A 27,766-nucleotide genomic window follows, 5' to 3' on the forward strand; every position below is an offset into this window, starting at 1 on the left:
TTAATTTTATCAGTTTACCTCTTCTTCTTCAAAAAAAATTTTTTTTTTGGGGGGACAGAATTTTGCTCTTGTTGCCTAGGCTGGAGTGCAAATGGCACAGTCTCGGCTCACTGCAAACTCTGCCTCCCGGGTTCAGGCGATTCTCCTTCCTCAGCCTCCCAAGTAGCTGGGATTACAGGTGCCCTCCACCACGCCTGGCTACTTTTGGTATTTTTAGTAGAGACGGGGTTTCACCATGTTGGCCTGGCTGGTCTCGAACTCCTGACCTCAGATGATCTGCCCACCTCCGCCTCCCAAAGTGCTGGGATTACAGGTGTGAGCCACCGCACCCGGCCTATTCTCTTTAAGTTTTTTTTACCATTCACTTCAATTTCACGTGTATGCGTGTGTGTGTGTGCACATATATGTTAGTAATGGAAAAAACACCATTTTTCCTTTCTTCTGATTAATTTCAGAAGACTTTCTGGACAAGGAAAGGATAATTCTAAAGTATTCAGAAGAGACAGGTTTTTCCTAGCTATGGGAGAGGGGAGAGGCTTAGGACAGGGCTTCAGAATAAGTTTTGAGGGTCATCAAAAATGGTAGAACAGGCCGGGCGCAGTGGTTCACGCCTGTAATCCTAGCACTTTGGGAGGCCGACGCGGGTGGATCACCTGAGGTCGGGAGTTTGAGACCAGCCTGACCAACATGGAGAAATCCCATCTCTACTAAAAATACAAAATTAGCCGGGTGTGTGGCACATGCCTGTAATCCCAGCTACTCGGGAGGCTGAGGTAGAAGAATAGCTTGAACCTGGGAGGCGGAGGTTGCGGTGAGCTGAGATCGTGCCATTGCACTCCAGCCTGGGCAACAAGAGTGAAACTTCGTCTCAAAAAACAAAACAAAACAAAACAAAAGTAGAACAGGCAGCTTCAAAACCCCAGTCTTCCACTAGGGCAATGATTAAGCTGCAAAAACTGTCAGAATCTACTTTTTTGGAATTCTGGAATCTAATAATAAAAAACCTGACAACAACCAGAGGAATTCTTTTCTTTTCTTTCTTTCTTTTTCTTTTTTTTTTGAGACAGAGTTTTGCTCTTGTTGCCCAGGCTGGAGTGCAATGGTGTGATGTCATCTCACTGCAACCTCTGCCTCCTGGGTTCAAGCTATTCTCCTGTCTTAGCCTCCCGAGTAGCTGGGATTACAGGCATGCACCACCACGCCAGGCTAATTTTGTATTTTCAGTAGAGACGGGGTTTCTCCATGTTGGTCAGGCTGATCTCAAACTCCCAACCTCAGGTGATCCTCCCGCCTCGGCCTCCCAAAGTGCTTGGATTACAGGCCGGGCGCGGTGGCTCACGCCTGTAATCCCAGCACTTTGGGAGGCCAAGGCAGGCGGATCACGAGGTCAGGAGATCGAGACCATCCTGGCTAACATGGTGAAACCTCACCTCTACTAAAAATACAAAAAATTAGCCGGGCGTGGTGGCAGGAGCCTGTAATCCCGGCTAATCAGGAGGCTGAGGTAGGGGAATCACTTGAAACCAGGAGGTGAAGGTTGCAGTGAGCCGAGATCGTGCCACTGCACTCCAGCTGGGCAACAGAGCGAGACTCTGTCTCAGAAAAAAAAAAAAAAGAAGAAGAAGAAGAACCAGCATTAAAGAGGTGGAAAGAAGGGGAAGAAAATCTCACAAAGGCACAGCCAGAAATATCAAGAAAAAAACAAGACAGTAAAATACCGGGGAAACGATGAGTTTGGGAGGAATGCAGGATCCCAGGGTAGGGAACCGGAAGCAGAGAAGTCAATTAGTGACAGAGCACATGTAAAAAAAAAAAGACTTCAATCCAAGATATTTCAATACATTTATTATTACTTTTAAACATTTACTCATTATAAGAATAATTTTAAAATTCTGCCATTCAGAGACAAATTCCATTAGCATCTTGGTATATTTCCTTCCAATCTTCTTTCTCTACGTGGTTTTCTTGCATATTTTTTCCCTACAAAAATTTTACAAACATTCTTCCCATCTGAATTGCCTCCACATTTTTAGTCAACAAATTTGAGACCATACTATACATATCGTCTCATATCCTACATTTTGAAACTTAACATAATATTCTGAGCATTTCTTATGCCATTAAAAAGCATTATTTATTGGATGCAAAGCATTCCAAAATGTATCTATCAGTTTTAAAACAACATGAGAGAAAATTTAAAATACTTCTAAGTTTATGCCTATAATCTCACCCACACCATCAATTGATTTCACATTTTAGTGCTTCTTTTCAACTTCAGTCTTTAGGAACATTATTGCTTTTAGATATTTGAGGTAATAGGAAAGGTATGGTTTTGAATATTGTTTTTCTTTCACATTATTTTGGAAACATAGTTTCACGTTTCTTCATATTCTGATAGATGCAAGCTGTTCTGTGATGTTAGTTCAATGTTTGTTGCGATGTTAAATTCAGTAATTATCCATCAGTGGGTTGTTTCCAGCTGTCTTTTTTTTTTTTTTGAGACAGAGCCTCACTCTGTCACCCAGGCTGGAGTGCAGTGGCTTGATCTCCACTCACTGCAACCTCTGCCCCCCAGGTTCAAGCGATTCTCCTACCTCAGCCTCCGGAGTCGCTGGGATTATGGGTGCGCACCACCACGCCCGGCTAATTTTTGTATTTTTAGTAGAGACAGGGTCTCAACATGTTGGCCAAGCTGGTCTCAAATTCCTGACCTCAAATGATCCACCCACTTCAGCCTCCCAAAGTGCTGGGATTACAGGCGTGAGCCACCGCCCGTAGCCTTCCAGCTTTCTATTATTTTAAGTCCCACTGACTTAATATGTGACTTAAAATATGACTTTCAAATATATATATATTTTTTGTTTGTTTTGTTTTGTTTTCAGATGGAGTGTCACTCTGTCCCCCAGGCTGGAGTGCAATGGTGTTATCTCGGCTCACTACAACATCTGCCTCCCAGGTTCAAGCAATTCTCCTGCCTCAACCTCCGGAGTAGCTGGGACCACAGGAGCAGGCCACCACGTTCAGCTGATTTTTGTATTTTTAGTAGAGATGGGGTTTCACCATGTTGGCCAGGCTGGTCTCGAACTCCTGACCTCAAGTGATCCACCCACCTCGGCCTCCTAAAGTGTTGGGAATACAGGCATGAGCCACCTCACCTGGCCTAAAATATACATTTTAATAATGGTGACATAATTTGGTAGCCAAAGAAACTGCTTTGAATGTTCCAGGCTATTGGGCCATTGATGGGGAATTAAAGTAGATTGAAATTTAATCAGTTGATATTACTTTGTAAGGCTAATTTTTTTCCTTTTTGAAATGATTTCATTAATAGCTGACATATTTATTTTGCAACAAGCTACTTACAATAAAGGAATAATAGTCTATTTATGTATTACTTGTGATTGACCCTTTACTGCAAATAACAAATGCCACTAAATGCAAGCATTTACAAAAGGTTTACAGTCCAGTCTACAATCATCAGAAACCTGCTCTACAAATCACTGCTTTTTTAAAAAAGTATTTAATCATTTTTTTAATTGACAAGTAAAATTGTGGATATTCATGGGGCAAATAGTGATGTTTTGATACATTATAATGTATACTGATCAGATTGGGGCAATTAACATCCATCATCTGGAACATTTATCATTTCTTTGCATTGGGAACATTCAATTTTTTAAAAAAGCTGGTTTTCATGGGGAAGAAAACCACACTTATTAATATTTTCTGTGTCTAGTCAAGTACTCTTTATATATAATTAACAGTCTCAGCTGGGTGCAGTGGCTCATCCCTATAACCCTAGCACTTTGGGAGGCCAAAGAGGGAGGATTATTTGAGCCAGGAGTTCAAGACCAGCCTTGGCAACATAGCGAGAACTTATCTCAAAAAAAAAAAAAAAAAAAAGCTGATGTGGTGACACATGCCTGTCATCCTAATTACTTGAGTGGGTGGATTGCTTGAGCCCAGGAGGTCAAGGGTGCAGTGAGCCGTGGTTGCACCACTGCACTCCAGCCTAGGCTGGACAGAGTCTTGCTCTGTTGGGATCTCCACTCACTGCAGCCTCCACCTGCTGGGTTCAAGTGATTCTCCTGCCTCAGCCTCCCAAGTAGCTGAGATTACAGGCATGTGCCGCCACACCTGGCTGATTTTTGTATTTTTAGTAGAGATGGGGTTTCACCACGTTGCCCAAGCTGGTCTCGAACTCCTGACCTCAGGTGATCCACCTGCCTCGGTCTCCCAAAGTGCTAGGATTACAGGCTTGGGCCACCTCACCTGGCCTTTTTTTTTTTTTTTTTTTTTAGTCTTCCCAGACACTGATAATAGATAGGCATCTTTCAAGCTGATCCCCACTCGAGTTTATAGGTGGTTTGACAGCTGCCTCTCCTCAACGTTGCATCTGTTATGATGGTTTAATTGTTGAGTCAGAGCCAGTGAACATTTATATTTCCTACCAACTACCTTGAAGTAAATATCTTGGGAGCTGCTGACCTGGAAAGGTTGTGAGAAGGCTCCTGGCTTCTTCTTTGTCTCACTTAACATTTATTTTAAGGTCAAAGCAATATCTGCACACTACTTTCTCTTTGGTCCTCCAGATACAGTGAGCCCCTTGGTCCAGTCCTCTCCATGTCCCATATGTAGTTTCACCCTAGATCAGATTTTGTGTCTTGGTTCTCAGACCAAAACGGGAACACTGCATGATTGTTTTCTGGAGCCCATCCATCGTGGATGCCAGCCTTGTCTCCACATAGGAGTTGAAGCTCCTTTTGTATTGTATTTCCTGAATCACCACTAAGCGAATACAGTCTTTTCTCATCTAGGCTGAGGATGTTGAAAATGCTCAGCCTTCTATAGAAATTCTTAAGTTCTCATTAACACATTTCACAAAAGGAAATGAGTATTATTTGACATGGTTCAGATGGTGTTTTAATGGTCAGCATTTGAATAAATACTTGCATTATAATTTGTCCCTTTAAAAAAGTTGTAGCTGAATGTAACTTATTAAATGTTCAGTGGAATGTAAAAATATATATATATTAATACATACAGATTTTTTTTTCTTTTGGATTATTTCACTGCGTTGAATTCCTAGGTGAGACACTGGGTCAAAGCATACCAGCTCTTGCTAAATGTTGCCTAAGTGTGTTTCTACAAGGATTATATCAGTTTACTTGGCCACTAGCCAGGTGTGATTGCACCTGTTTCCCAAAGCTTTGACTGGCATTAGGTATTTAATTGCTGCTTAGCTATTAATTGGGACCACACTATACATACAGTCTTTAATTTGCATTTCCTTAATTACTAAGAAAGTTGAGTCTTTTAAAAAAATGTTTATTGTTTGTATTTCCTCTTAGGTGCCTACTCAATTCAAAGCAACAGACATATTTTGAGTGCCCACTATGTGCCAGGTAGTATGTGCTACCCTCAAGGATGAGTGACCTAGTGAAAATGACCATTTGGGATAGGGTGAGGGAGCCAGAATAGTACAGAAAATATATGACTGACTGTCCTCCACAAGTAGAAGCACAATACTGGCAGGCAGTTTGGGCAAAGTTTTTTGAATGAAAGACAAAGAAGGAAGGGCCTGACTCTGAAATATATTAGGCTTTTGCAGGGCAAGTGACTTTAGAGCTAGAGCTAGAGTTAAGATTTGTCCAGGTGAGAAAATGATGTATGGGGGGAGAGGGAAAGATGCGTAGAGAGGTAAAGGGGTAAGTATGTAGAGTTGTCCATTATGGCTACAATGCGGAATGCTGGGGGGAGAGGGAAAGATGCGTAGAGAGGCAAAGGGGTAAGTATGTAGAGTTGTCCATTATGGCTACAATGCGGAATGCTGGGGCTGAGGGATGGTGGGATTTTGGCTGGAAATGAATGGTCAGGGCTAAACTCAGGAATCTGATCTTTGTCCTGAGGATTATTTTTGTTCTTAATGAGGAATGACATGAGCTCATGTGTTTTAGAAAGACCTTTCTGGCAGCAAATGAGAGGCAGATTTGGAGACACTGGAGTGTATGAAATGAGCTTATTTGTATCCTTAGCCATTTACCAAGGGTCGAAGATAAGACTATGAATAAGATTTTTGTGTAGTATGCACATTAACCCTTTATCTGACCTACTTAAAACAACATTTCAGGCCAGGCACAGTGGCTCACGCCTGTAATCCCAGAACTTTGGGAGGCCGAGGCGTGTGGATCAACTGAGGTCGGGAGTTCGAGATCAGCCTGGCCAACATGGCAAAATCCCGTCTCTACTAAAAATACAAAAATTAGCCAGGCGTGGTGTTGCACGCCTGTAATCCCAGCTACTCTGGAGGCTGAGGAAGGAGAATCGCTTGAAGCCGGGAGGTGGAGGTTGCAGTGAGCCGAGATCGCTCCACTGTACTCCAGCCTGTGCAACAGGAGCGAGACTCCATCGCAAAAAACAAACAAACAAACAAACAAAAAAAGAAGGTAAAAATGTCGCTTTTTTTGTAAATAATTACTGATGCTTACTCAACTCTTTACATTGTATAATGCTCTTTATTTATTTATTTTTAAATTGAGACAGAGTCTCACTCTGTTGCCCAGACTGGTCTTGAACTCCTGGCCTCAAGTGATCCTCCTGCCTTGGCCTCCCAAAGTGCTAGGATTACAGGCATAAGCCATCATGCCCCGCCAATGCTCTTTAACATATATTATTTCATTTGATCCTCATAAACATCCTTCTGAAGTAGTTATCTCCATTGTACAGATGAGAAAGCTGAGGCCATGATATGTTTGATGATGTCTTCGCCAAGGTTACCTAGGTAGTAGGTGGCAGAGATAAAATCTGAATATAGGCATTCTGATGACCATGCCACCTCCAGAAGAAATGACAGGACTTTGTGTCCTATAGAAGAATATAACTTGACCTCACAATTTCTAGCCTGAAAAATTATATAAATAGTGGCTGGAAAAATCAGCCTATTTTGGAGGTAGATAACAAATTCTTTTTGGGGTGTGTATTGCTAAGGATGCTAGCAGAACATACCAGTAGAGATGTCCAACAGGCAGTTGGAAATAGGGAGAGAAAGAAGTTGGGTTGAGAACCCATAGACACAGAAGGCAGCTACTTGGCACCATGTAATACAAGTGATTGGTGTTCTATAAACTTCCAAAGCCTGCTCAGTTATTCATCTGCTCACACCATCCCATGCTTACTGCTTCTTCCTCTATGTTGAGGCTTTCAGGAGGGCTACTGGGGAAAAAAAAACAAAACAAAACCAGTGACCACACAAAAGATAGGCTTGGAGTATTTATCCTGGAGAATAAATAATGTCACTCAGGTTTACATGCCAAGGATTTCATCCATTCAATCACTTGCGCAACAAATATTACCTGGGTTATGCTCAGGGTTAGGAGAATGATGAAAAAAACAGACATATTCCGGCAGTGGCTCATGTCTGTAATCTTAGCACTTTGGGAAGCTGAAGTGGGCAGATCACTTGAGGTCAGGGGTTCAAGACTACCCTGGCCAACATGGCGAAACCTGTCTCTACTAAAAACACAAAAATTAGCAAGGCGTGGTGGCACACATCTGTAGTCCCAGCACTCAGGAGACTGAGGTACGAGAATCGCTTGAACTCAGGAGGCAGAGGTTGCGGTGAGCCAAGATCAGGCCACTGCACTCCAGCCTGGGCGACAGAGCAAGACTCTGTCTCACAATAAAAAATTTTAAAAAATAGACATAGTCCCTGCATTCATGGAGCTCAAGAACTAGTAGGAAAAACAGGCATTGATCAAGAAATCACAAAAACAACTAATTATAAACTCTCACTGAAGAAAAGAAATACCATGCTCTGAGAATAGTTTATATAAAATAAGGGTACCAGACCAAGTCCAAGGGTCAAGGAATGTTTCCTCTAGAATATAATTTCTGAAGATTTTTCCTCTTTTTTCTTTTTTGAGACAGAGTCTCGCTCTGTTGCCCTGGCTGGAGTGCAGTGACACAATCTCTGCTCAGTGCAACCCACGCCTGCCAGATTCAAGCAATTCTCCCTGCCTCAGCCTGCCAAGTAGCTGGAATTACAGGTATCCGCCACTACACCTAGCTAATTTTTGTATTTTTAGTAGAGATGGGGTTTCACCATGTGGGCCAGGCTGGTCTTGAACTCCTGACCTCAGGTGATCTGCCCACCTCAGCCTCCCAAAGTGCTGGGATAACAGGCGTGAGCCACTGCACCCAGCTTTTTTTTTTTTTTTTTTTTTTTGAGACAGAGTCTCACTCCAGGCTGGAGTGCAGTGGTGTGATCACAGCTCAGTGGCACGATCACAGCTCACTGCAGCCTTGACCTCCCTGGCTCAAGTGATCCTCCCTCCTCAGTCCCTGAGTAGCTGGGACCACAGGTGGGCGCTACCATGCCCAGCTATTTTTTGTACTTTTTGTAGAGATGGATTTTCACCATGTTGCCCAGGCTGGTCTCAAATTCCTGGGCTCAAGCAATCCCCCCACCTCAGCTTCCTACAGTACTGGGATTACAGGCGTGAGCCACCGTGCCCAGCCCCGAGTGTTCTTCTTTCCCTCTTCCACATACACCTCCTCCAAGCCTCACCATTAAACCTCACAGGGAAAGACAATGTTAAATATCTTCACAGAGAAATCCAGGACTGAGTATATATTCTCCATATGCATTTGTAAACCTCCCATAATGACTCACCTTGCCATTTCCATGTGTCTAGTCCACAGTATCATTTTATCTACATTATCTGGCTTGCATACTAATCCCAACCTTGTGACATAAGCAGGCGAGTATGACTATATGCATTTTTTTCTGAAGTAGAATGTGACAAAGGCTAGGTAACTTGCCTAAAATCACATGGCTCATTAATGGGGGTGCTGGGACTTGAACTTGGGTCTTGTAAGACCTAGATGGCATTATTCTTGTAATATTCATTCTTTTATTTATTCATTCATCCATAGACATGTATTGATCACCTTTTGATTAGCTGTCAGGCTATATATGGAGCCATCAGGAACCACTGAAGGTTTTTTTTTTTTTTTTTTTTGAGACGGAGTCTCACTCTGTCGCCCAGGCTGGAGTGCAGTGGCACGATCTCTGCTCACTGCAAGCTCTGCCCCCCAGGTTCACGCCATTCTCCTGCCTCAGCCTCCCGAGTAGCTGGGACTACAGGCACCCGCCACCACGCCCGGCTAATTTTTTGTATTTTTTAGTAGAGACGGGGTCTGACGGTGTTAGCCAGGATGGTCTCGATCTCCTGACCTCATGATCTGCCCGCCTCGGCCTCCCAAGGTGCTGGGATTACAGGCGTGAACCGTGCCCGGCCGAACCACTGAAGGTTTTTAAGCAGGAAAGCAGAGCTGTTTTCTGGATAAGCAAACAGAAAGTAGTGGTTTTCCAAGTACAGTCTGAGACAACCTATAGGACCAGAATCTCTGCAGTTGAGGCTCAGGAATCTGGTAATCAGCCAGGTATAGGAACTCTTTTCTGATTGCAATGCAGTGAAGAGCAGAAGCACTGTATTAGAGAAAGAGGCAGTGCAACCAGGTAACGTGACCAGGTGAGAAGTGATGAGGTACAGAGACAAAGAGATGCACTTTTGAGTCACTTAGATGGCACTGATAGGACTTCCACTACACCCTCGCATAGACAGTGGCTGAGGTTCAGGAAATAGAGCTGGGGTTCCTACTTGGATCCTCTGGCTCTAGAGCTTTACTGCACATAGCCATTTATACCCACATCTTGATTTTAATTATTTTATATCTATGTTTCTTAGCACTTTTTGCAAATTTCCACCTTATCTCAAACTGCCCTCAAGCCTTGTATTTCTCCTTCGCTTTCATAAAACCTAGGAAAGAAATAAGGGACAGCCAAGTAAAACTTTTAAAAGTTTTAGAACATTTATTTCTTTGGGGCTGGTTACACAGGCGAGAAAGGAGTAGATTTGGTTAGGGAGAGAAAACAACAGGCCTTGGGGAGATACACTGGCTCTCCCCCTCCCTAAACCCTAAGAGGCCTCCAGGAAACCTGAAGACAATAATTCCAGAAGCCCAGAGGGTGACCCCATTTCCTCTCTCCATGGTTATTACTGTCAGTCTGGAGCAGTTCAGGAATTCAGGAAACTATAAAGAAACCACAACAGCCTCAACAACCCAAACATCAACATCAACAACCTCAACAATAAAACTCCTTAAAATTCATCTCCTTCCACCCACTCACAACCGCAGACTCGAAGCTAGGAGGTGGAAGGGACTACAGAAGCTCTGCGTTGCCCAGGTTAGTATTTGCTCATCACAGGCCTGGGTTTCCCAGGATCTCAGGGAGCCTGGAAACTGACGCCTCCATTTCTGGGTGGGAGCACCAAAGCCTAAGGACACCTTTCCTCTCTTCTCACTGCTAAGCAGGTCAAGATTAAAGCAAACCGAGGCAAAGGCCACGGTTGACAGTGCCAAGGGAACCCGCAAGGCCGCACGGGATGGGGTGGACGTTTTACGGGAGAAAAGGCTGGGGAAGTGGGCGGGCGATGGCCTACGACGGGACTTGGGGCGGGGTGTGCGAAACGCCTGGCAGGCGGGCCCTTGAGTATGACCAATCAGAATGCGGACTGCGTCCCAGGGGCGGAGCAGAGGCATATCTTGGTCGAGATTGGATAGCGGCGGGGCGCAGGAAAGAGGTCGCGCGCCGCCCGGGCAGGCAGCTTTTCAAGTCCGCGTTATATATCGCAGTGGCTGCGCCCGGGATAGCTGGCTGCGCCGCCGCGCACGTGCCTAGGTCCGACGCCCTCCTCCCTTTGCCCAGGAGTTCCTTCTGTCCCGGCTCTGTTCCGTCTCGCCCCGAGGTTCACGCCATCCTCGGAGCCCCAGCCTTTCACCCAGCGCCTCCAAGCTTTGGACCTTGACTTCTGCAAAACTAGATGGTCACAGCCATGAATGTCTCACATGAAGTAAATCAGCTGTTCCAGCCCTATAACTTCGAGCTGTCCAAGGACATGAGGCCCTTTTTCGAGGAGTATTGGTGAGACTTCGGGAGAGGGAAAGGCCATGCCAGGGCCCCGGGGCCGGGGCGCGAGGGGGTGGCATTGAATGCCCACAATGATTTTCTTACAGAGCAGAGTTATGGGACTCCCTCGTACTGGCTTCACACTACCTTTGTCCGAGGTGCAGGTAGTATGTGGCACCTCAAAGAGATTAGAGCTGAAAGCAAGCAAGCAGAAATAAGAGGATGAGGGAGAACGTGGAAACATACAGAAGTCAAAGAGAGCGTGTAGTGAGAAGGGTCTTGGAGGCGTGAGGTTGATCTGAAGCCTTACTAGATGACTTCCCCGTCCTTTGTGGCTGTGTGTGCGCGCGTGTGTGCACAGTGCAGGGCCCGGGGGACAGCCTGCCCTTTACAATTATCCCATCGTTCCCCAGGTGCTCCACCGTTCCTGCTATGGAGAAGGAGGCGAAGTCAGAGAGCTCTTCCAAGCTTTCCCCAGGAAGAGCTCTCTGGCTTTGCCTTAAAGCTCCCCAGAGGTTTTGGGGGCTGACTTTATGCTCCAACCAATTTGCCATACCCCAGCCAGGGAGAAGCTATTGCCACATTCTTCTTACGCCACAGCCCTGGGCTGCTTCTAGGAGCCCCAACCAGGGAGAAGCTATTGCCACACTTCTTACACCACAGCCCTGGGCTGCTTCTAGGCGCGGGCCAGACAGCCATCACCCACCTCTAACCCCACTGAGAGAGCAATAATCACAGAAACCTTGGACATAGCTCCTGCCCTGTGCTAGATACTTTGTATACGTTAATACCCCCAGGAGAGATGTAGTATTCGCGCTCTACAAATGAGGAAGCCAAGGCTCAGAGAATTAAGTTGGTTTTTCCAATGTCACATAGCTAGTAAGTGGCAGAACTGAGACTCCAACCCAGAGCACTCACCTGGAGAGATGAGTGGGCATTTCTCTAATCAGCACCCACCCATGAGCCCATCCCTCTGCCTTCTGCTTGCCAGGGCAACCTCATTCCCCATAGCCCTGATCTACCTGCTTCTCATCCCTGTGGGGCAGAACTACATGAAGGAACGCAAGGGCTTCAACCTGCAAGGGCCTCTCATCCTCTGGTCCTTCTGCCTTGCAATCTTCAGGTAAGACCCCATCCCACTCCCTGCCTCTTCTCTAGATCTTAGACCACCATTCTATCCCTTAAAGCTTTCCCGATTGCATCAACCTCCATCCTGTCCCCAAGTTGCCCTGTAACACTCTCCCCATCTCATTCTCAGCTTTAGTTCCCCTCCCAGCCTTCACCCTCTTCTGTTATATTATCCTGTTTTCCTTCTCTTTTAGACCCCTACCTGGTGGTCTCTGCTTTGTCCCTCTTGCCTTCATAGAGTCTGTACTCGCAACTAATTTCTCCAGCCTCTAATAGTGTCACCTCCTAACACCCTCTCTCAAGACCCTCCAATAACTTCCCCATATTTTCTCCCCCAAACTCCTTCAGTCTTCCCCTATCCCTCTACACATCTCCTCCCAGGCTCCTAACCCCTCCCAAGAACCCCATTCCTTAACTCAACTTTCAGTCCCATCCCCCTGCATTCCCTGATCTTTCTCCAGCCCTCATCTCCTCTAGACTACTGATTGGATCTACCAGATTGGCTTCAGGATCTCAGGAGCTTTGACCCACCCCCTGTGGACAGGTGGGGAGGTGGTAGAGCTTGGAACACAGTAACCTGGCCAAGCCGGGGGAAGGGTGGATTATTGGTGCCTGGGGTGACACTTACACCATCTTCCTTTGTCCCATTTCAGTATCCTGGGGGCAGTGAGGATGTGGGGCGTTATGGGGACTGTGCTACTTACCGGGGGCCTAAAGCAAACCGTGTGCTTCACCAACTTCGTCAATAATTCCACAGTCAAATTCTGGTCCTGGGTCTTTCTTCTCAGCAAGGTCATAGAACTCGGTGAGTGGCAAAGCTTTGTCTTTCTGGTGCCTTGTGAACTGCATCCTTCCTCAGGGCCCTCCCTTCACCCATCCCATGGAGGGTCTCTTTCCTACCCTTGGGTCCCAATAATACCTCTCACCCAAGCCCCTCTACAGATTCTCTGCCACAAAGACCCCCTTCCCTCCCCTGAGAATTTCTCCCGTGTCCCTACATCCAGTGCAGAGGGTGGTCCCAGCACTGGGTGGTATGCCAACTATGACTCTCCATCTCCCAGGAGACACAGCCTTCATCATCCTGCGTAAGCGGCCACTCATCTTTATTCACTGGTACCACCACAGCACAGTGCTCGTGTACACAAGCTTTGGATACAAGAACAAAGTGCCTGCAGGAGGCTGGTTCGCCACCATGAACTTTGGTGTTCATGCCATCATGTACACCTACTACACTCTGAAGGCTGCCAACGTGAAGCCCCCCAAGATGCTGCCCATGCTCATCACCAGCTTGCAGATCTTGCAGATGTTTGTAGGAGCCATCGTCAGCATCCTCACGTACATCTGGAGGCAGGATCAGGGATGCCACACCACGATGGAACACTTATTCTGGTCCTTCATCTTGTATATGACCTATTTCATCCTCTTTGCCCACTTCTTCCGCCAGACCTACATCAGGCCCAAGGTCAAAGCCAAGACCAAGAGCCAGTGAAGGTTTGGAGAGAACAATGAAGCTCCAGGCTCTCTCTTCTCCAGGGCACCAAGAGGCTGGGCTTAGTTTTGGGAGAATGATTAGGTTGCCTTACCTGCATGGTTTCCCCAGAGGATGTGTGCCCCAAGGTGGCTGGAATTTTTGACAGACAAGAAGGGTGACCCTGGGATGGGGGTGTGGTCTGTTACTTTAATGTTTCTGTTTTTAATGTGAAGGCCAAGCAGGCCCTGGGATGGGAGTGGGGCGGAGGAGGGTCCCAAGAGCTGATTATTTAATTTCTATCCAGAAATCTTTCTTCTTCTTGCTCTGTTTTTTTAAATTAAAGATTTCAACAAAATTTTGAGAGTTGGGGGATTTGGGGGAAAAGGGCTGCTGTGATGGCAGGAGGCTGCTACCAAGGGGATGATCTGCAGGTGGGACGCCTGAGGGTGTGTGGAAGGGTGAGAGGCACACACACAGACACTGAAAGAATCCTAGGCCTGGTAGGCACTTAACAAATGTCTGTTACAGACCAGAATTTTATTGCTGTTAGAGACCCAAGCCCCTCATAGGAACAGTGAGAAACAGGTGCAGAAAGGCGGAGTAACTTTATCTAAAGTCATAGGCTCCCTCAATAGCAGAGCTGACACCTACAAGGAAGCGTTGGAGACCAGATCTACCAGCTAGCCTCCCTGAGACCACGAGGTGGCGCCGCAGCACCGGCTGTGGCCGATGCCAGCCAGGTAGCCGGTTTCCCACGTCCCCCGCACGCACGCACCTCTTTGCTGCAGGAATCCCGGGCTGCCCCGACCTGGAGTAGGGGGAGGGTGGTGAGTGGGACTGAATCCCTAGAAGCCTGGACCCTCACTTCGTTCCTGTACATCCAGCTCGCCTGTAGACAGTGGGGGAGGATGAAGGGAAGAGGACTCAAGCGCAACTCTGAATCATCACGCCTTCGACAGTCCGCGCACGTTTATTTCATTTATCTTTGAAAACGAGGGAGGGGAAGCCTGGAGAAGGCGGGATGGGCCAAGGGTGAGTTGGCCCCCGGGGAGCTGGTCCCTGTTCCTGGCTTTAGTCCCAGGGGCGCGGTCTGTGTGTAGGGCCTAGTCCACCCCTCAGGGCTGGGAGGGGAAGGCCCTCTCCTGAGCCGGTGCCCCCCAGCTGCCCAAACACCCCTTTCAGACCCTGGGGCGGGAGCAAGCCAGTCAAAATGACCCCAGTCCGCGGAGGCTGTGAATCGTTGCCCCCGCCCTCGGGGATGATCTACGGGCGGGGCCGCTCATACGGGCCTTTCCACGGCGTACTGGCACGGACTAAGGTTGGCTGCCGGGGGCGGCCCGTGCACAGCGGGGTAGCTGAAGGAGGCGTGCTGTTTGGCTTTGAGCCGCAGGCTGGCCAGGCTCGAGTTACACGGGTCCCGATAGACGTAGGGGGAAGAGGCGGCAGCCGCGGCGGCGGCGGCGGCCGAGGCATAAGGGCAGGACACGGCCCCGGAGGACACGGCGGCCGGAGCCAGCCCGGGGGGGCCCCCGCCCAGGCCCTGCAGGGCCCCAGGCCCTGGCACGGTGCCCGGGGCAGCCGCGGCGGAGGGCACCATGGAGGCGGCGATGGAGCTGGGTGGCGAGAAGACGGGCTGCGAAGCCAGAGGCCCCACGTTGACCGAGTTGAAGGCGAATGGAAAGGTCTTGGCGGCGAGCGGCGGGGCAAGCGCCTTGGGCGGCCAGTTGCCGTACGAGTAGCCGGGGTACACCTCCTCGTAGGGCGGCACCAGCCCCCCGAGCGGCGCCGCGAAGCTGCCTTTGCATAGCTCGGCCTGCTGGCTGCGCTCGCGCTTCCGCCATTTGGCGCGCCGGTTCTTGAACCACACCTGCGGGCACGGGAGAAAGGCGGTCAGGGCCCGGGGCCGGGTCCCAGCGGCTGAAGGGCGGGCCACCCCGACGGGGCTTCCAGCCGGGGCCATGCGGTCAATAAACGAGATGAGGTGGCTAGAGACGGGGTGGGAGGGAAGGAGCGCACGGAGTCCGGGGTCGGAGAACAGAAGGCGCGGGCGGCAGGACCGAGTCATCGGCGCCAGGGTCTGGCGGGACAGTAGGATGGGGTTGAGGAGGGGTGGTGAGGGGAAGGAGAGACGGTGTCAGGGCCGAAGAAGCGCGCGGTCCGAGTAGTAGGGAGCAGTGGGAGCAGAGGCTGGAGGTTGGCGAGCAAGAGACCGCGTGGGGCTGCGGCCGGGAGCCAGGGTCCGGGATCCGGGGTCCGAGGGAGGGGGCAGGTGGGGTGGAACCGCTGGCCGCCGGGTCGCAGGCTGAGCGCGGAGGGCCCGCGCGGGTGCGAGTCGCGGGTCTGGAGAGCATACCCGCACGCGGGCCTCGGTGAGGTTGGTCCACACGGCGATCTCCTCGCGCGTGCTCATGTCGGGGTAGCGGTTCCTCTGGAAGGTCGCCTCTAGCTCCTGTAGCTGCTGGCTGGTGAAGTGCGTGCGCTGCCGCCGCTGCTTCTTTTTCAGCGAACCGTCCTCTGGGGAGCCGCCGGGCAGCGAAGCCGAGGCCTTTTCTGAGTCTGGGGGCCAGAGTGGGGGCAGGTCACAGAGCGCCCAAGCCAGCGCATATTCTCCGGCTCGGGGACCTCCTAAGCCACTCGCTGGCTCCCACCGGGGCTGCCCAGCCGGGGTCCCACCCGCACTGGGGATGAAGCTGTTATGTCCTGCACCCCCGGAAGGGGGCGCGCTTACCGCTGTGCTCCTGGCCCTTGCAGCCGTGCTCTGGGAGCTGGGGGTGCGGAGTGCCAGCGTCTGACAGCGACAGGGCAGGGCTCCGGGCCTCTGCCTCGCTGAGCAGGCCGAACTCCATGGAGGGAGGGCTCTGGAGGCGAGAGAAGACACAGACCAGGGTAATGGGGGTAAAATCTCCGGCTTAGCTAGGTCCCAGCAGCGTTTCCCCGTAAATTCCCTGGCGCCTTTCTCAACCCCAGCCGTAAAGCTGGGGCTGCGTGGGGCTCCTTAGGATAGAATCGGGAAATAGCATCCTAAGGACGCAGAGGTGCATGCTGAGAGGTTCTCTGCATAGATATATAAACTAGACTTCGTTTCGTTTACTGCTGGGAACTAGAACTGTGCCAGGTATACAGTTGGGGTTCAATATTTATTGAATTAATAAAAATGTAGACTATAGGCCGGGCGCAGTGGCTCACGCCTGTAATCCCAGCACTTTGGGAGGCCAAGGCGGGTGGATCACCTGAGGTCAGGAGTTCGAGACCAGCCTGGCCAACATGGTAAAATCCCGTCCCTACTAAAAATACAAAAATTGCTGGGCGGGGTGGCACGTACCTGTAATCTCAGCTACTCGGGAGGCTGAGGCAGGAGAATCGCTTGAACCTGGGAGGCGGAGGTTGCAGCGAGCCGAGATGGTGCTACTGCACTCCAGCCTGGGTGACAGAGCAAGATGCTGTCTCAAAAAACAACAACAACAAAATCTACACTATAGCACACTACATACCCTATACTACATCTGCAAAAACTTAAAATCCTTCTCACCTGAATGCTTAGTATCCCCCTATACTCATACATGGTCCTCAGCCAATCATACCTGAGACACAGACCAGATGTCTGTTACCCATTCTCCTTAGGACAGATTGTATTTTGAACCAGACCTGATATTTCTCCCTTAAGAATAATGTATACTTACTGTGAGCCTTTACCTCATTCTCTCTCCCCTCACAAGAATACGTCAAGTATGATCATCCTTTTTCTGCTGAGGAAACTGTAACTTGAAGGAACTTGATGAGGCTCACAGAGCTTGTAAGCAGTGGGATTGAGATCTGAACTAGGTCTGTGAGACTCCTAATGCTTTTTCTTTGTTTGCTTTTTATTTTTCTTTTATTATTATTTTATTTTTCTGATCCAGTCAACTCAGAACGCTTGTTTTCTCACACTGTGCTTTCTGGGGCCTTCCCTTGAGATTCGCTCAGGGACTCAGCTGCGGTTCTAGCCTGGCCTTGCTTGGGTCGGCTTCAGCTAGGGCAGCGCTGCTTTGATCTGTTTCGTTTATGACTTCTTTCTTTTTTTTTTTCCTTCTTTTTTTTTTTTTGAGATGGAGTCTCGCTTTGTTGCCCAGGCTGGAGTGCAGTGGTATGATCTCGGCTCACTGCAACCTCCACCTCCAGGGTTCAAGCTATTCTCCTGCCTCAGCCTCCCATGTAGCTGGGACTACAGGCACGTGCCACCACGCCCGGCTAATTTTTGTATTTTTAGTAGAGACGGGGTTTCACCATGTTGGCTAGGCTGGTCTCGAACTCCTCATCGCTGGTGATATGCCTGCCTCGGCCTCCCAAAGTGCTGGAATTACAGGTGTGAGCCACCATGCCCGGCCTGTTTTGTTTATTATTTCTGAAGAGATTTCATTTGAAAGAAGGTAACAAGATCAAACACAAGTATAAAAACCACTGGGTGCTTGGGCCGGGCCTGGTCTCATGCCTGCACCGACACACACTGCATCCCACCAGTGACTGCTCCACTCATGGACAGCCTCTACCAAGCCTGCTCCAGGCCATAGGCAGGAGCTTCATTAGACCACCTTCCTACTCATACTTCCTTTCCCAAACCTAGCCTCACATTGCCCAGGAGCCTCCCAGGGTCCTTCTCCAAGTTTCCCCCGCAGGGTCCCCTTTTCTGCCTGCTCTCCCAGGACCCCTCTGCTGGGAGGAAGGGAAATGGGCAATACTGGGGCTCAAGACTCTGGGTGCCTTTTGGTTGGAGGAGAACAGAAGGAGGCTAGGGACAGAGGGAAGGGGTAGAGAGCTGAGTGGGAGGGGCCTCTCTGCCTCTCTCACCCCTTCCCCATTAACAGGGGCTTAATGCAGGCTGCACAGGATGGCATTAATGTGGTGGATTAGCCTAGATTGAGATGTGTGTCACTTGGCTGCTCTGGATTTATTAGGAGCCTTTCTCAGGGAGGTGCAGATGGGCAGCAGCCTGTATTTGCACATGGTAATGCCCCCTTCAACAGCTCAGAGATCACAGCTGTGCCCCCACTCCCCACCCCACCTCTCAAGCCAGGTTGGGAGTGGAACCGAGGTCAAGGCAGGAGGTTGAGAAAGAGTCCCTGCTCTTTCCACAGGCAGAGGGGTCTAGATCTTGGACCTTTTATTGGGTGTGAAGAGACAGGGCTGGAGGGAACCCAGGACAGGAGAAAAGTCAGGCCAGAACTGGAGGTGTGCTCAGCTTACTTCCCCTTCCAGGTCGGGTCAGGTCAGGGGGTTTGGAGCTGGAAAACTTTGGCCAACAATGCTCTGATGGAAGGGAGATGTCCCTGAGAAGGAACTATGGTAGCCTTGGCTGGGAAGATGAGGGAGGAAGGGTTAGAACTGAGAGTTGGAAAAAGGGGTGCTCTGAAGTCTCCCCTTACTTCATACCCAAGATGCCCTTGAAATGCAAATCATCCCCCTGACTTTTCCAGAGGCCATGGAAGCAACATGGAGCTGGGAAAAAAACCCAGAGAGGGGTTTACCTGTGGGAAAAGCAGTCCCACCCTTGCCACCTAGCCTTCCAGTCAGCTTTGGCTCCCGACTTGCAGTTTTCCAAATTACCCTGTCCCCAGCGTTCCATACCTGCATCTTGCTTTCACTTTATTTCAGCAGAGGGAGGCAGGGTGAGAAGGGATATGGGCGAGGAAAAGCCGAGGCCAGAAAGCCGAGTTCAGGCTGCGTGTTCCCAGAGACAGACAGACACATGTGCAGACACACACAGGCCCCCACTCAGACATAATAAGCACTTGGACTTGGAGCTAGGGGCACACAAACACACACTCTCCCACACATGCGCTGCCACATCCAGGCAGACAGACACGTACCGTCACACAGTCTCCTCTCTGTGACAGGGACAGCTGCCGGGGCTGTTTTGGAGCTAGCCATTATTACCCTTCCCCCACCCCACCCCCACCGCCTCCCTGGCCCCTCTGAACCTCAGCTCTCAGTCCCAGGAGCTAAGGACTCTGTGTGGGGGAGGAGCAGGCCAAGGGGCCAGGGGAGTGTTCTGCACTGGATGCTGCTGAGTGAGGAGAAGGCATGAGAATGCTGGAGCTAGAGGATGGGGTGGGGAGGAGGGGCAGAAAGTGCCCAGGCCCCTCTCAGGAAAGTCATCTGGTATAGCCCAAAGAAATTAGGTTTAGAGTCAGCAGATCTAGATTCACGTCCTGGCTGTACAACTTACTAGCTGTGTGTCCTCGGCAAGTTACTTTACCTCTCTGAGCACATTTCTTCATCTCCGAAAGGAAGTTCATGATCCCTTCCCTACTTGCCTTCAGTGTTGTTATAAGGTTTAGATAAAAACATAAACATGTAAATATGAGTAGGGATAAAACTCTACCTGAGTAGTTTTTTTTCCTCACTCATTAAACAAATGTTTATTTAGCACATTCTATGAGCTGGGCATTGAGTTAGGCACTGAGGGTGGAGTGGTGGCTAAGATCTCATCCCTGTGTCTGCCCTTCCTTGAGTGAGTCATCTGCCCAGACTCTGTATCCTCCAGTGAGGTGTTTCCCTGGTGAATGAAGGTGAGTACGCTGCATTACTGAGAGATAGGCAACACATGCTGCGAACACTCTGTCCTGAGCATAGATGACCCAGTCAACAAGGTAACAGCAAAATGGGCAGAGTAACCCAAGCTGGGAGCCACTTTGGGGACAAGGGGACTGGTAGAGGAAAGAATGAAGCCTTTAGGCTCTTGCATGGGCTAGTAACAGCAGAGAGAGGAGCCACAGCTGAGAAGGGACCTGACCGTGAAACTGAAGAGAGAAGGAAAGAACAGTAAAGCCAGGCAGGCAATAGAGAGATGGAAGGGTGGGGGCATAGACCTCTAGCCGACTCACGTCCGGGTGGGCTGGTCAGGCAAAGGCTGGGGGCGCCAAGCTGTTGTCTGAGCTGGAGACAGGCTGGCTGAAGATTAAGCTCCCCCAAACTGCTGGAGGTCAGGAAGCTAGGGAGTTGGGACTGAGGCCAGGGACTTCGCCTCACTCAGTGGATAGGGAAGAACAAGCAGTAGGTCTGGAAGCCGCAGGATTGGTTGATGCTAGTAAGAAATGCCCAGGCAGGGACAGAGAGAGTCAGAAGATAACAGTGATGGTGAGTCCAGCTCTGGAAGGGGGCTGCCGGCCCCACCCCTAGACTTTTTGCCACACCCTGCTAGGGATGTGAGGGATGTGTGGCCCAGTCCCACTGGTATCAGGGTGGCAATCCCAGGCACAGGGAGTACAGAGGGCCTACAGGTATGCTCTGATTCTGTAGTACAGGCTGGAATTACAGGAAGCCTGGTCATGGACTGCAGCAAGAATGAAATATCCAGGACATATGAAGGTGGAGAGCAGATCCCAGGCCAGGGAGGCCACAGTGGGGAGGCCATGGTTTCCAAGAGACACAACCCCATGGCAATAAGTCAGCTGTCATGTGGACCCACTTAAGTCCTGAAGCCAGAGAGGTAGACCAGGGACATAGTGAGAGCCCACAATCGGTTGCAATAATAATGCCTGAGGCTGGAGGCATAACCTGGAACTCAAATAGGAGAAAACCTTTCTCTTTCAGGGGCTAAATGGAGAGGAGATGAGAGGAGCTGGAGTTGTGATGTTTTCATCTTATAAACATGAAACTGAAGTGAGGTCCTTAAGTGGACATGGCTGCATGTTCATTAGGGACGCTGAGCACCCAGACTCTATGGTTTGCTGAACTGCAGTGTGCAAATGGGAGCAAATCGAGACACATTTGCAGCAAAGATTTGAAGCACTCAAGTTATTAAGGGACGATTCGGGGATCAGAGAAATGACTCCACAGTCTTCCTGCTCTTCCTTGCTTCCTTCCTTCAGCAAGTATTAGGTGTTAAGAGGGATCCCAAGAACAGTAAGGCAGAGACCCTATCTTGTAGGAGTCTGCAGTGTAGGGAGGCAAACAGAGCACAGGATGGAAAGATGGACCGCATGGGTCTGACTCCCAGACTGTGGGAGATCAGAGAGAGGGAAGCCCATGGAAGGTGGTACCAAGTGTTGGGAGCTCAGAGAATATAGGCATGTGACTGAATTGGGAGTTCAAGAGGCAGAGAAGGGGTATGGCATTCTAAATAATCAGCAGTGTTGGGAATAAGCTGGCAGGCCGGGAGGGCAGTGGTGAGCCTAGGTTAGTCAGAGTCTCAGTGTAGGCCACGGGAGATCTGCAGAGAGAAACGAGTCAAACCGAGGGGGCCTCCAATGGGGGACAAGGGGCAGTGGTTCAGATTTGACAAAGTCTAGGCTACAGTATGTCCAGCTTTTTCATCAAAAACCCCTAAGATTCACACTGAGCAACAGCCCTGAATAAAGAAAAAAACCCTAAGACCAGTCAAAAACAACATCTACTAGAAAACAGAAGCATGACCTGAAACAGCTGCCACTAGTATGAAATTGTTTTGAGGTCACCAGCTTTATGTTAAAAATGCAAACAAATTTTTCGTTCTATTCCATACTTTAGTCATGGAATATGAAATATTTTAATATAAAAATAAAGCTTTTTTTAATATAAAACCCCCCAATCTTCAAGTGATATCGCCACACCAGGAAGATGGGCCCTGTTTAGACTGTGTGTCATGCCTCCTCCACTCCCGTACTGCCCTCCTCCCCCCCCCCCCCACTATGAGAAGCAATGCACCAAGCAGTAGGGGTCACTGGAGGCTTGTATCCAGGGGTGTGACAAAAAACAGCATCTTTGTGACCTTTATTTGACCATGGTGAGCAGAAAGGGTTGGGCAGGGAAGAAATAGGAAAGGAGAAACTATTAACTGAAAGGTGTAAAAAAGGCCCCGGGGCAGGACAATGGGAAAGGAGAGATAGAGTTTTGAAAGTTATTCCTCTCTGTCTTCCCCCAACTCTTACCCCACTGATGATCTTTTCCTTTTCCTCCCCATCATTCTTTTCATGAGTCCCTGGCAGTGGCCATGGACACCCTAGACACCCCAAAGCTCAGGACCTAATGGATCCTTCAGGTTAGTTTAGGAGGCGTCATTTAGTGTGAATGGAGAAGAAAAGATTCTACTGGCCCCATCCTTCAGTCACCACAAGTCAGCTCTAGCCTGCTGCGTTTGCCCTCCCGTCCTGAACCTGAGTCCTGGGCCAATGTTCCCATCCCTGAGCAGGAGGCAGGCAGAGATATTTGGCCTGGTAGACAGGCTGAGCATTTGGGGAGCTCCCCAGAGTTCTCAGACAGAGGCAGGGGTAGTGGCCAGCATCTGAAGTCCGCGATAGGGTGGCCCGTCTGTCATTAAGATCCCTCCTATGGCTGCATCAGGGATGAGATTAGGCTGCTCTAAGTCTCAGCCCCACTTTTCCAAACAAAGATTCTGCAGCTTGGGCATAATAATAGCAGTGCTTCTTATTTCTATGATGCTCCTCCATTTGCAGAGGGCCTTCACAGACATAATTTCATTTAACTCGCACAACTGCCCTGCATGGCTGGAGTGCCTATCCCCATTACACCTCTAAGAAGGCAGGATGCAAGGTTACACAGTTTGAAGATATTTGAAGAGATTCAAACCATCTAGTTCTGCTCTTTCCATGCCTCACTCCCTCCACCCTGTAGCCATTTGTGACTCTGACATGTGCTGATCCTTCCAAACCCTGAAGGATTCCATTTCTACTTCCTGCCTCTACCATCTCTCTGGAAATGAGCTCTGGAAGTATGCTGCCCACTGTGTGCCAAAGAACATTTTTCTATTCATCCTGAGCTTGCATCACTCCAGTTCTAAAAGGCCCCCTCATCTCCAGTTTCAAGATTTGGGGAGCAAGCAATCCTTCTGCATATCTAGGTCTTTTATTATGCTGTAGATTTCCATCCTGTCTCACCTTCCAGAGGACTAAACTTTGAAATTTGCCCTCGCCAGCAACCCCTGGCTCCCCATTCTGCCAATCATTCTCTGACCCTACTCTAGGCCCATGACATTCTTCCTAAGAGCCAGTGACCAGGCATGCGTTCAGTTACAAGGCTTTATGCAAGGGTGGGAAAAGGTTCTGTCTTTTGTTTCCAATCACCTTCATTATGATACCACCTCTTTGGCCTTTTTGGCAAAAGCCAACTTTGAGCTAAAGTCTTCAGGGAACCATCTGTAATGCTTTCCCTGTTCCTTTCCTGACACAGAGCCCTTCATTTCACCTATAATTTCAGTGATTTTATGGGAGCACAGCAATGGGAGCACAAGCCCCTGAAAAGTGTATCAGAATGTGATGGGGATAATTGTGGTGTGTCTTTATATTGATCAAAATAGGGCAAATGAAAAACAAAAGTTGAGAATCCTAGCCAGTAATAAGCAAACTTTAGAACTGAGGAATGGACATGGGAGTGTGGGGAATACGTATTATATGTCACTCACAGGTGAAGGGTAAGAAAGGTTGAAACCACTGTTTAGATTACTCATTGCTAAATACAATGCCTTGCACTTGTCCTTGTGAAAACTCAGTCCCCAGCTGGGCTATCTCGCTCACTTATATGGACTCGTTCTCCCTGTTCTGTCCTCTTCAGCATAATTGAGCTGTGGTTAGAATTGGGGTCAGGGTGGATGGTCACTGTATGGGCCCAGCAGAGTCAGGGCTGTATCCCAGCTGCAGGGAAAGTAAATCCGGCTGTTAGGTAGGGCCAAGACATCCTTCCCAACCAGACTGAGAGGGCCAGATAGCCCCCTGTTGGACTCCAGAGTCTGGATTCCATGAGCCTCCTTCCCACCTCCGCTCAGCCACCAGAGTGGTGTTGGGACTGGTAGGGCTGAGGAAGCAAAAGGGAAACAGGACCACAGGGTTTGCTTTGCTAATGGGGCTGTAGTTTTCTCTTCTGGCCTGGGCTCCTGCCCACTGTAGGGAAGGAACCATTGGTCGGCTGATACTCCAGCAAGGAGTCTGGGGGGTGTCTGGTTAATTGTATTGGAATTAGGGGGCAACTGAGGCTGCCAGGGGCTTGTACCCAGCTCCTTCCTGTTTTCCCATTGCCTTTTGTCACCTATTCCTTCCTTTCCTGGTCTTGATTCCCACTAGCAGGCTCCTCATTGGCCTTCTGTCCTCAAATTTGGATTCTGGAAGTACAGAGTGATGCTCTGATCTATTCTGAATTGAAGGGGGCATGTGTCCCAGCCCACCTCACCCCAAGGCCAGGCTGCAGCCTTTACTCTCGCTCCCTGCTCACAGCTTCGCAGCCCGAAGGAGCTGAAACAAGTTTGCAAAGTGTGAGCTAGGATTTGAGGTGACCCACCGCAGCCGACCCCATCGCACACGCAGCAGCTGGGCAGGCGCTGCTGGGTAGATGGACATGCCACCCAGCCAGGGACATTCTGTCCACCACTGCCAGACACAACTCCCGCTCCGGAGAGACCCACTTCGCTACCCGGACATTCTGTCCGCTCCGAGCCCCATGCACCGCGGACATTCTGTCCGATTCTGAGGCGGCCTCAAGTCAGGACCCTTCTGGGCCCAGACACCCCAAGCCAGATCCACTATACCCGCCGCCTGGTCACTCTGATCCGCACAGCGGCCATCTGACTCAGTCGCGGCCGGGCTCTCACAACACAGCTCCTATTCCAACTGCGGAGCAGCTGGGAAGAGAAGCGTGTGCGACCAGGCGCACCCCGGCTCCCAGCCCCAGGAGTCTGAGCCTAGGCCGAGGGGCATCGGGCACCGTCAACTGCCCCCACACTGGGGGCCGCCCCGCCAGCTCCCCCGCTGGCCAGGGCCTCTGTAACCCCTTTCGCTCCCTGGCCGCCTGCCCCGTGCCCTGGGATTCCAGGGCGCTTTCTGGTAATGGTTTCCAGACTCCCTACTCCCTGCCTCGCGAAGCCCCTATCCTGGTTTCAAGTCTCCGGCTTCGTTCCGGATCCTCTGAGTCTCCCCCTTCCCTATCCCCTGGTTCTTACCCTGAGTTTCCCTTTTCCCAAGTCCTGGCCCCAGGTCTGCAGTCCGCCCTCCCATTCTCGACCTGTTCCCGAGGCACCGGAGTTCAGCTGCCCCAGGTCTCGTTTTAGGGATTCCAAGGTCCAGCAATAGCTCCTCGGCCCCATGAGCCCCTGTCCTTAGAATGGTCAAACACTCACAGTGCGTCCTGCAACAGGCAGACTCCCAGTAGCGGCGGCTGCGGCGGCGATCTAGAGGGCAGGCAGGGGCCAGGGGCCGGGCACCCGGCCGGAGTGGGGGCCGCCCCCCTGCTCCCGGGCCGCCTCTCCGCTCGGGCGCTCCTGGACTCTTGGAGGGAGTGAGCCTCACCGCGTACTGCCACCCCCAGCCGGCGCCCATTCACTTTATGGCAGACCAGGGCGCCCCCAGCCCGCCGCGGCGAGCCGCGCGCGTCAGGCCCCGCCCCTTTCCAGCTGCGCTGCTGGGGCTCCGCCCTTTCCAGCTGTGGATCTCCAGGCCCCGCCTTTGGGGGAGGGGTCTGGCCGGCGAGACGCCAAGAACACCGCCCTCTGGCCAATCAGAAGCGCTCTTCAGCAACTCGGCCGCGCCCCTCCCCACGTGGCAGAGACCGCGCTCCGGCTAGGACGCTTAGGCAGAGCCAAGTGGGCGAGAGTAGAGTGGTCCCGGTAGCCACGGGTAAAAGGGATCGGCTGGCAGCGAAGTGGGTTGGGCCGCTACCCCGAGGAAAGTGGATCGGCGCCAGGTGGGAAGGCGCACGGGGCCGCCGGGTCTCAGCGCTCAGACTTCTCTGCCACTCAAGTTTCGCCGATTTTCTCCACTTGTCGCTGTCCGTCTCTCCTCCCTTTTGTCTCTGTTCCAATCCTCCCACGTCTCGCCTTTCTTTCCTCTTCTTTCTCCTCAGCCGCTTCGCTCCTGCTGTTTACCATTCTCCTTCCTCTGCCACTTTAAAAGACTCATTTCTCTTTCTCTCTGCTCCTCTTTCCTCATATCTTTCCTCTTCTTCATTTCCCCCTTCTTCTCCAAGGAAGGTGACTTCGTGGAGACAGCAGGGTTTGGAATGATACAAACCAAAGTAGTATTCCAACGCTGCCACGAACTGCACCATCACTGAGTGAACTTGGACGAGTAACTATCATCTCCCTCCCCGCGCAAAACAATTAAGAGGAGGTTCCTGCTGGATCTCAGGGCTTGGGCTGGGCACTCCAAAGGCATTGCCTTTCAGTCTGTACCCTTGTCTTGCTTAGGCTGTGCTCTCCCTCCTTCAGCAGGGCTGGTTTCCCGCTGGTGGTACCAGGTTAAGTCCTGTGGGCAAGGTGTGGCCTTGGTGCCTGCTGGTTAGGAATTTGCAAGGGACAGGACAGATGACCAAGGAACATCCTGGCAGACTGTGACTTCGGCCCTCTCTGACTTAGGCCTCAATTTCCAGGAAACAGGCTCCTTCTCTTCTCCCAGTTAGGCTATGTTGCTTGGGTGCTCCTAAGAGCCTAAGCCCAGGCCGGACACGGTGGCTCATGCCTGTAATCCCAGCACTTTGGGAGGCCGAGGCGGGCGGATCACAAGGTCAGGAGATTGAGACCATCCTGGCTAACACGGTGAAACCCCATCTCTACTAAAAAATACAAAAAATTAGCCAGGCTTGGTGGCGGGTGCCTGTAGTCTCAGCTACTGGGGAGGCTGAGGCAGAAGAATGGCGTGAACCCAGGAGGCGGAGCTTGCAGTGAGCTGAGATCGCGCCACTGCACTCCAGACTGGGCGACAGAGCAAGACTCTGTCTCAAAAAAAAAAAAAAAAAAAAAGAGCCTAAGCCCAGTCACACACAATATGCCCCTAAGGCAAATCTGAGCAGTCATGTCTTGACTGTTCAGTGACTCCCATTGCCCTTAGGATAAAGGTCAAGCTCCCTAGCCTGGCATACAAGACCTTCAGGACCTGACCTTGTCTTCATCTCCAATTTCCTAGTAGTGTCCTGCACACCTCTGGCCCTTCCTGTGAAAGTAACCCATCTTTATATTGTCAATTCCTACTCCTCCAATGTTCCACTCAAGCCTTATTTTCTCTGGGAAGCCTTTTCTGAACTCTCAGTTTAGCCCCTTGCTCTCATGACCCTCAGTGTATACCTTCTATTACACCACCCACCATATTGAAGGGATCAGCTTATGTGTTGTTTGCTATGATAATAAAATTTAGGAGGGTAAGGACCATGTCTATTATTCCCAGGCATAATGTAGAATCTCAATAAATGTCACACTGAAATCTATGAGGAAGATGTTCTGCCTGGTAAGATGATGATTAGTG

General features: G+C 50.3%; 2 protein-coding genes across 4 annotated transcripts; one reads left to right on the forward strand and one right to left on the reverse strand.

Annotated features, from left to right (window-relative positions):
* The first annotated feature begins 8,216 nt into the window (after nucleotides 1–8,216).
* Nucleotides 8,217–13,926, forward strand: ELOVL3 (ELOVL fatty acid elongase 3). 2 transcript variants are annotated; one of them, XM_001171055.5, is made up of 4 exons: nucleotides 8,217–10,987; nucleotides 11,964–12,095; nucleotides 12,754–12,905; nucleotides 13,162–13,926. In XM_001171055.5, the coding sequence occupies exons 1-4, from the start codon at nucleotides 10,887–10,889 to the stop codon at nucleotides 13,587–13,589; spliced, it is 813 nt and encodes a 270-aa protein (XP_001171055.3). In that variant the 5' UTR covers nucleotides 8,217–10,886; the 3' UTR covers nucleotides 13,590–13,926. The 2 variants fall into 2 exon arrangements, with proteins under 2 accessions (XP_001171055.3, XP_009457400.3); XM_009459125.4 differs by having other exon boundaries at nucleotides 10,904–10,987; nucleotides 12,019–12,095; nucleotides 13,162–13,918.
* Nucleotides 13,927–14,094: 168 nt separating this feature from the next.
* PITX3 (paired like homeodomain 3) lies at nucleotides 14,095–25,830 on the reverse strand. Of its 2 annotated transcripts, none has more exons than XM_521591.6 (4): nucleotides 25,651–25,830; nucleotides 16,300–16,429; nucleotides 15,925–16,127; nucleotides 14,095–15,438 (listed from the first exon to the last, which is right to left on the reverse strand). In XM_521591.6, exons 2-4 carry the CDS (start codon nucleotides 16,415–16,417, stop codon nucleotides 14,851–14,853), a joined length of 909 nt encoding a protein of 302 aa, XP_521591.2. In that variant the 5' UTR covers nucleotides 16,418–16,429; nucleotides 25,651–25,830; the 3' UTR covers nucleotides 14,095–14,850. The 2 variants fall into 2 exon arrangements, with proteins under 2 accessions (XP_521591.2, XP_054516423.1); XM_054660448.1 differs by lacking the exon at nucleotides 25,651–25,830 and adding an exon at nucleotides 16,894–16,983.
* Nucleotides 25,831–27,766: the final 1,936 nt, after the last annotated feature.

Source organism: Pan troglodytes, chromosome 8 (genome assembly GCF_028858775.2).
Source record: "Pan troglodytes isolate AG18354 chromosome 8, NHGRI_mPanTro3-v2.0_pri, whole genome shotgun sequence".
NCBI lineage: Eukaryota > Metazoa > Chordata > Mammalia > Primates > Hominidae > Pan > Pan troglodytes.

Coding starts and splice junctions, on each gene's coding strand:
- ELOVL3 (XM_001171055.5), top strand. CDS start 10,887: ATGGTCACAGCCATGAATGTCTCACATGAAGTAAATCAGCTGTTCCAG. Junction 10,988..11,963: donor CCCTTTTTCGAGGAGTATTG/GTGAGACTTCGG, acceptor TCTGCTTGCCAG/GGCAACCTCATTCCCCATAG. Junction 12,096..12,753: donor TTCTGCCTTGCAATCTTCAG/GTAAGACCCCAT, acceptor GTCCCATTTCAG/TATCCTGGGGGCAGTGAGGA.
- PITX3 (XM_521591.6), bottom strand. CDS start 16,417: ATGGAGTTCGGCCTGCTCAGCGAGGCAGAGGCCCGGAGCCCTGCCCTG. Junction 16,128..16,299: donor CAAGGGCCAGGAGCACAGCG/GTAAGCGCGCCC, acceptor TCTGGCCCCCAG/ACTCAGAAAAGGCCTCGGCT. Junction 15,439..15,924: donor TCACCGAGGCCCGCGTGCGG/GTATGCTCTCCA, acceptor CCGTGCCCGCAG/GTGTGGTTCAAGAACCGGCG.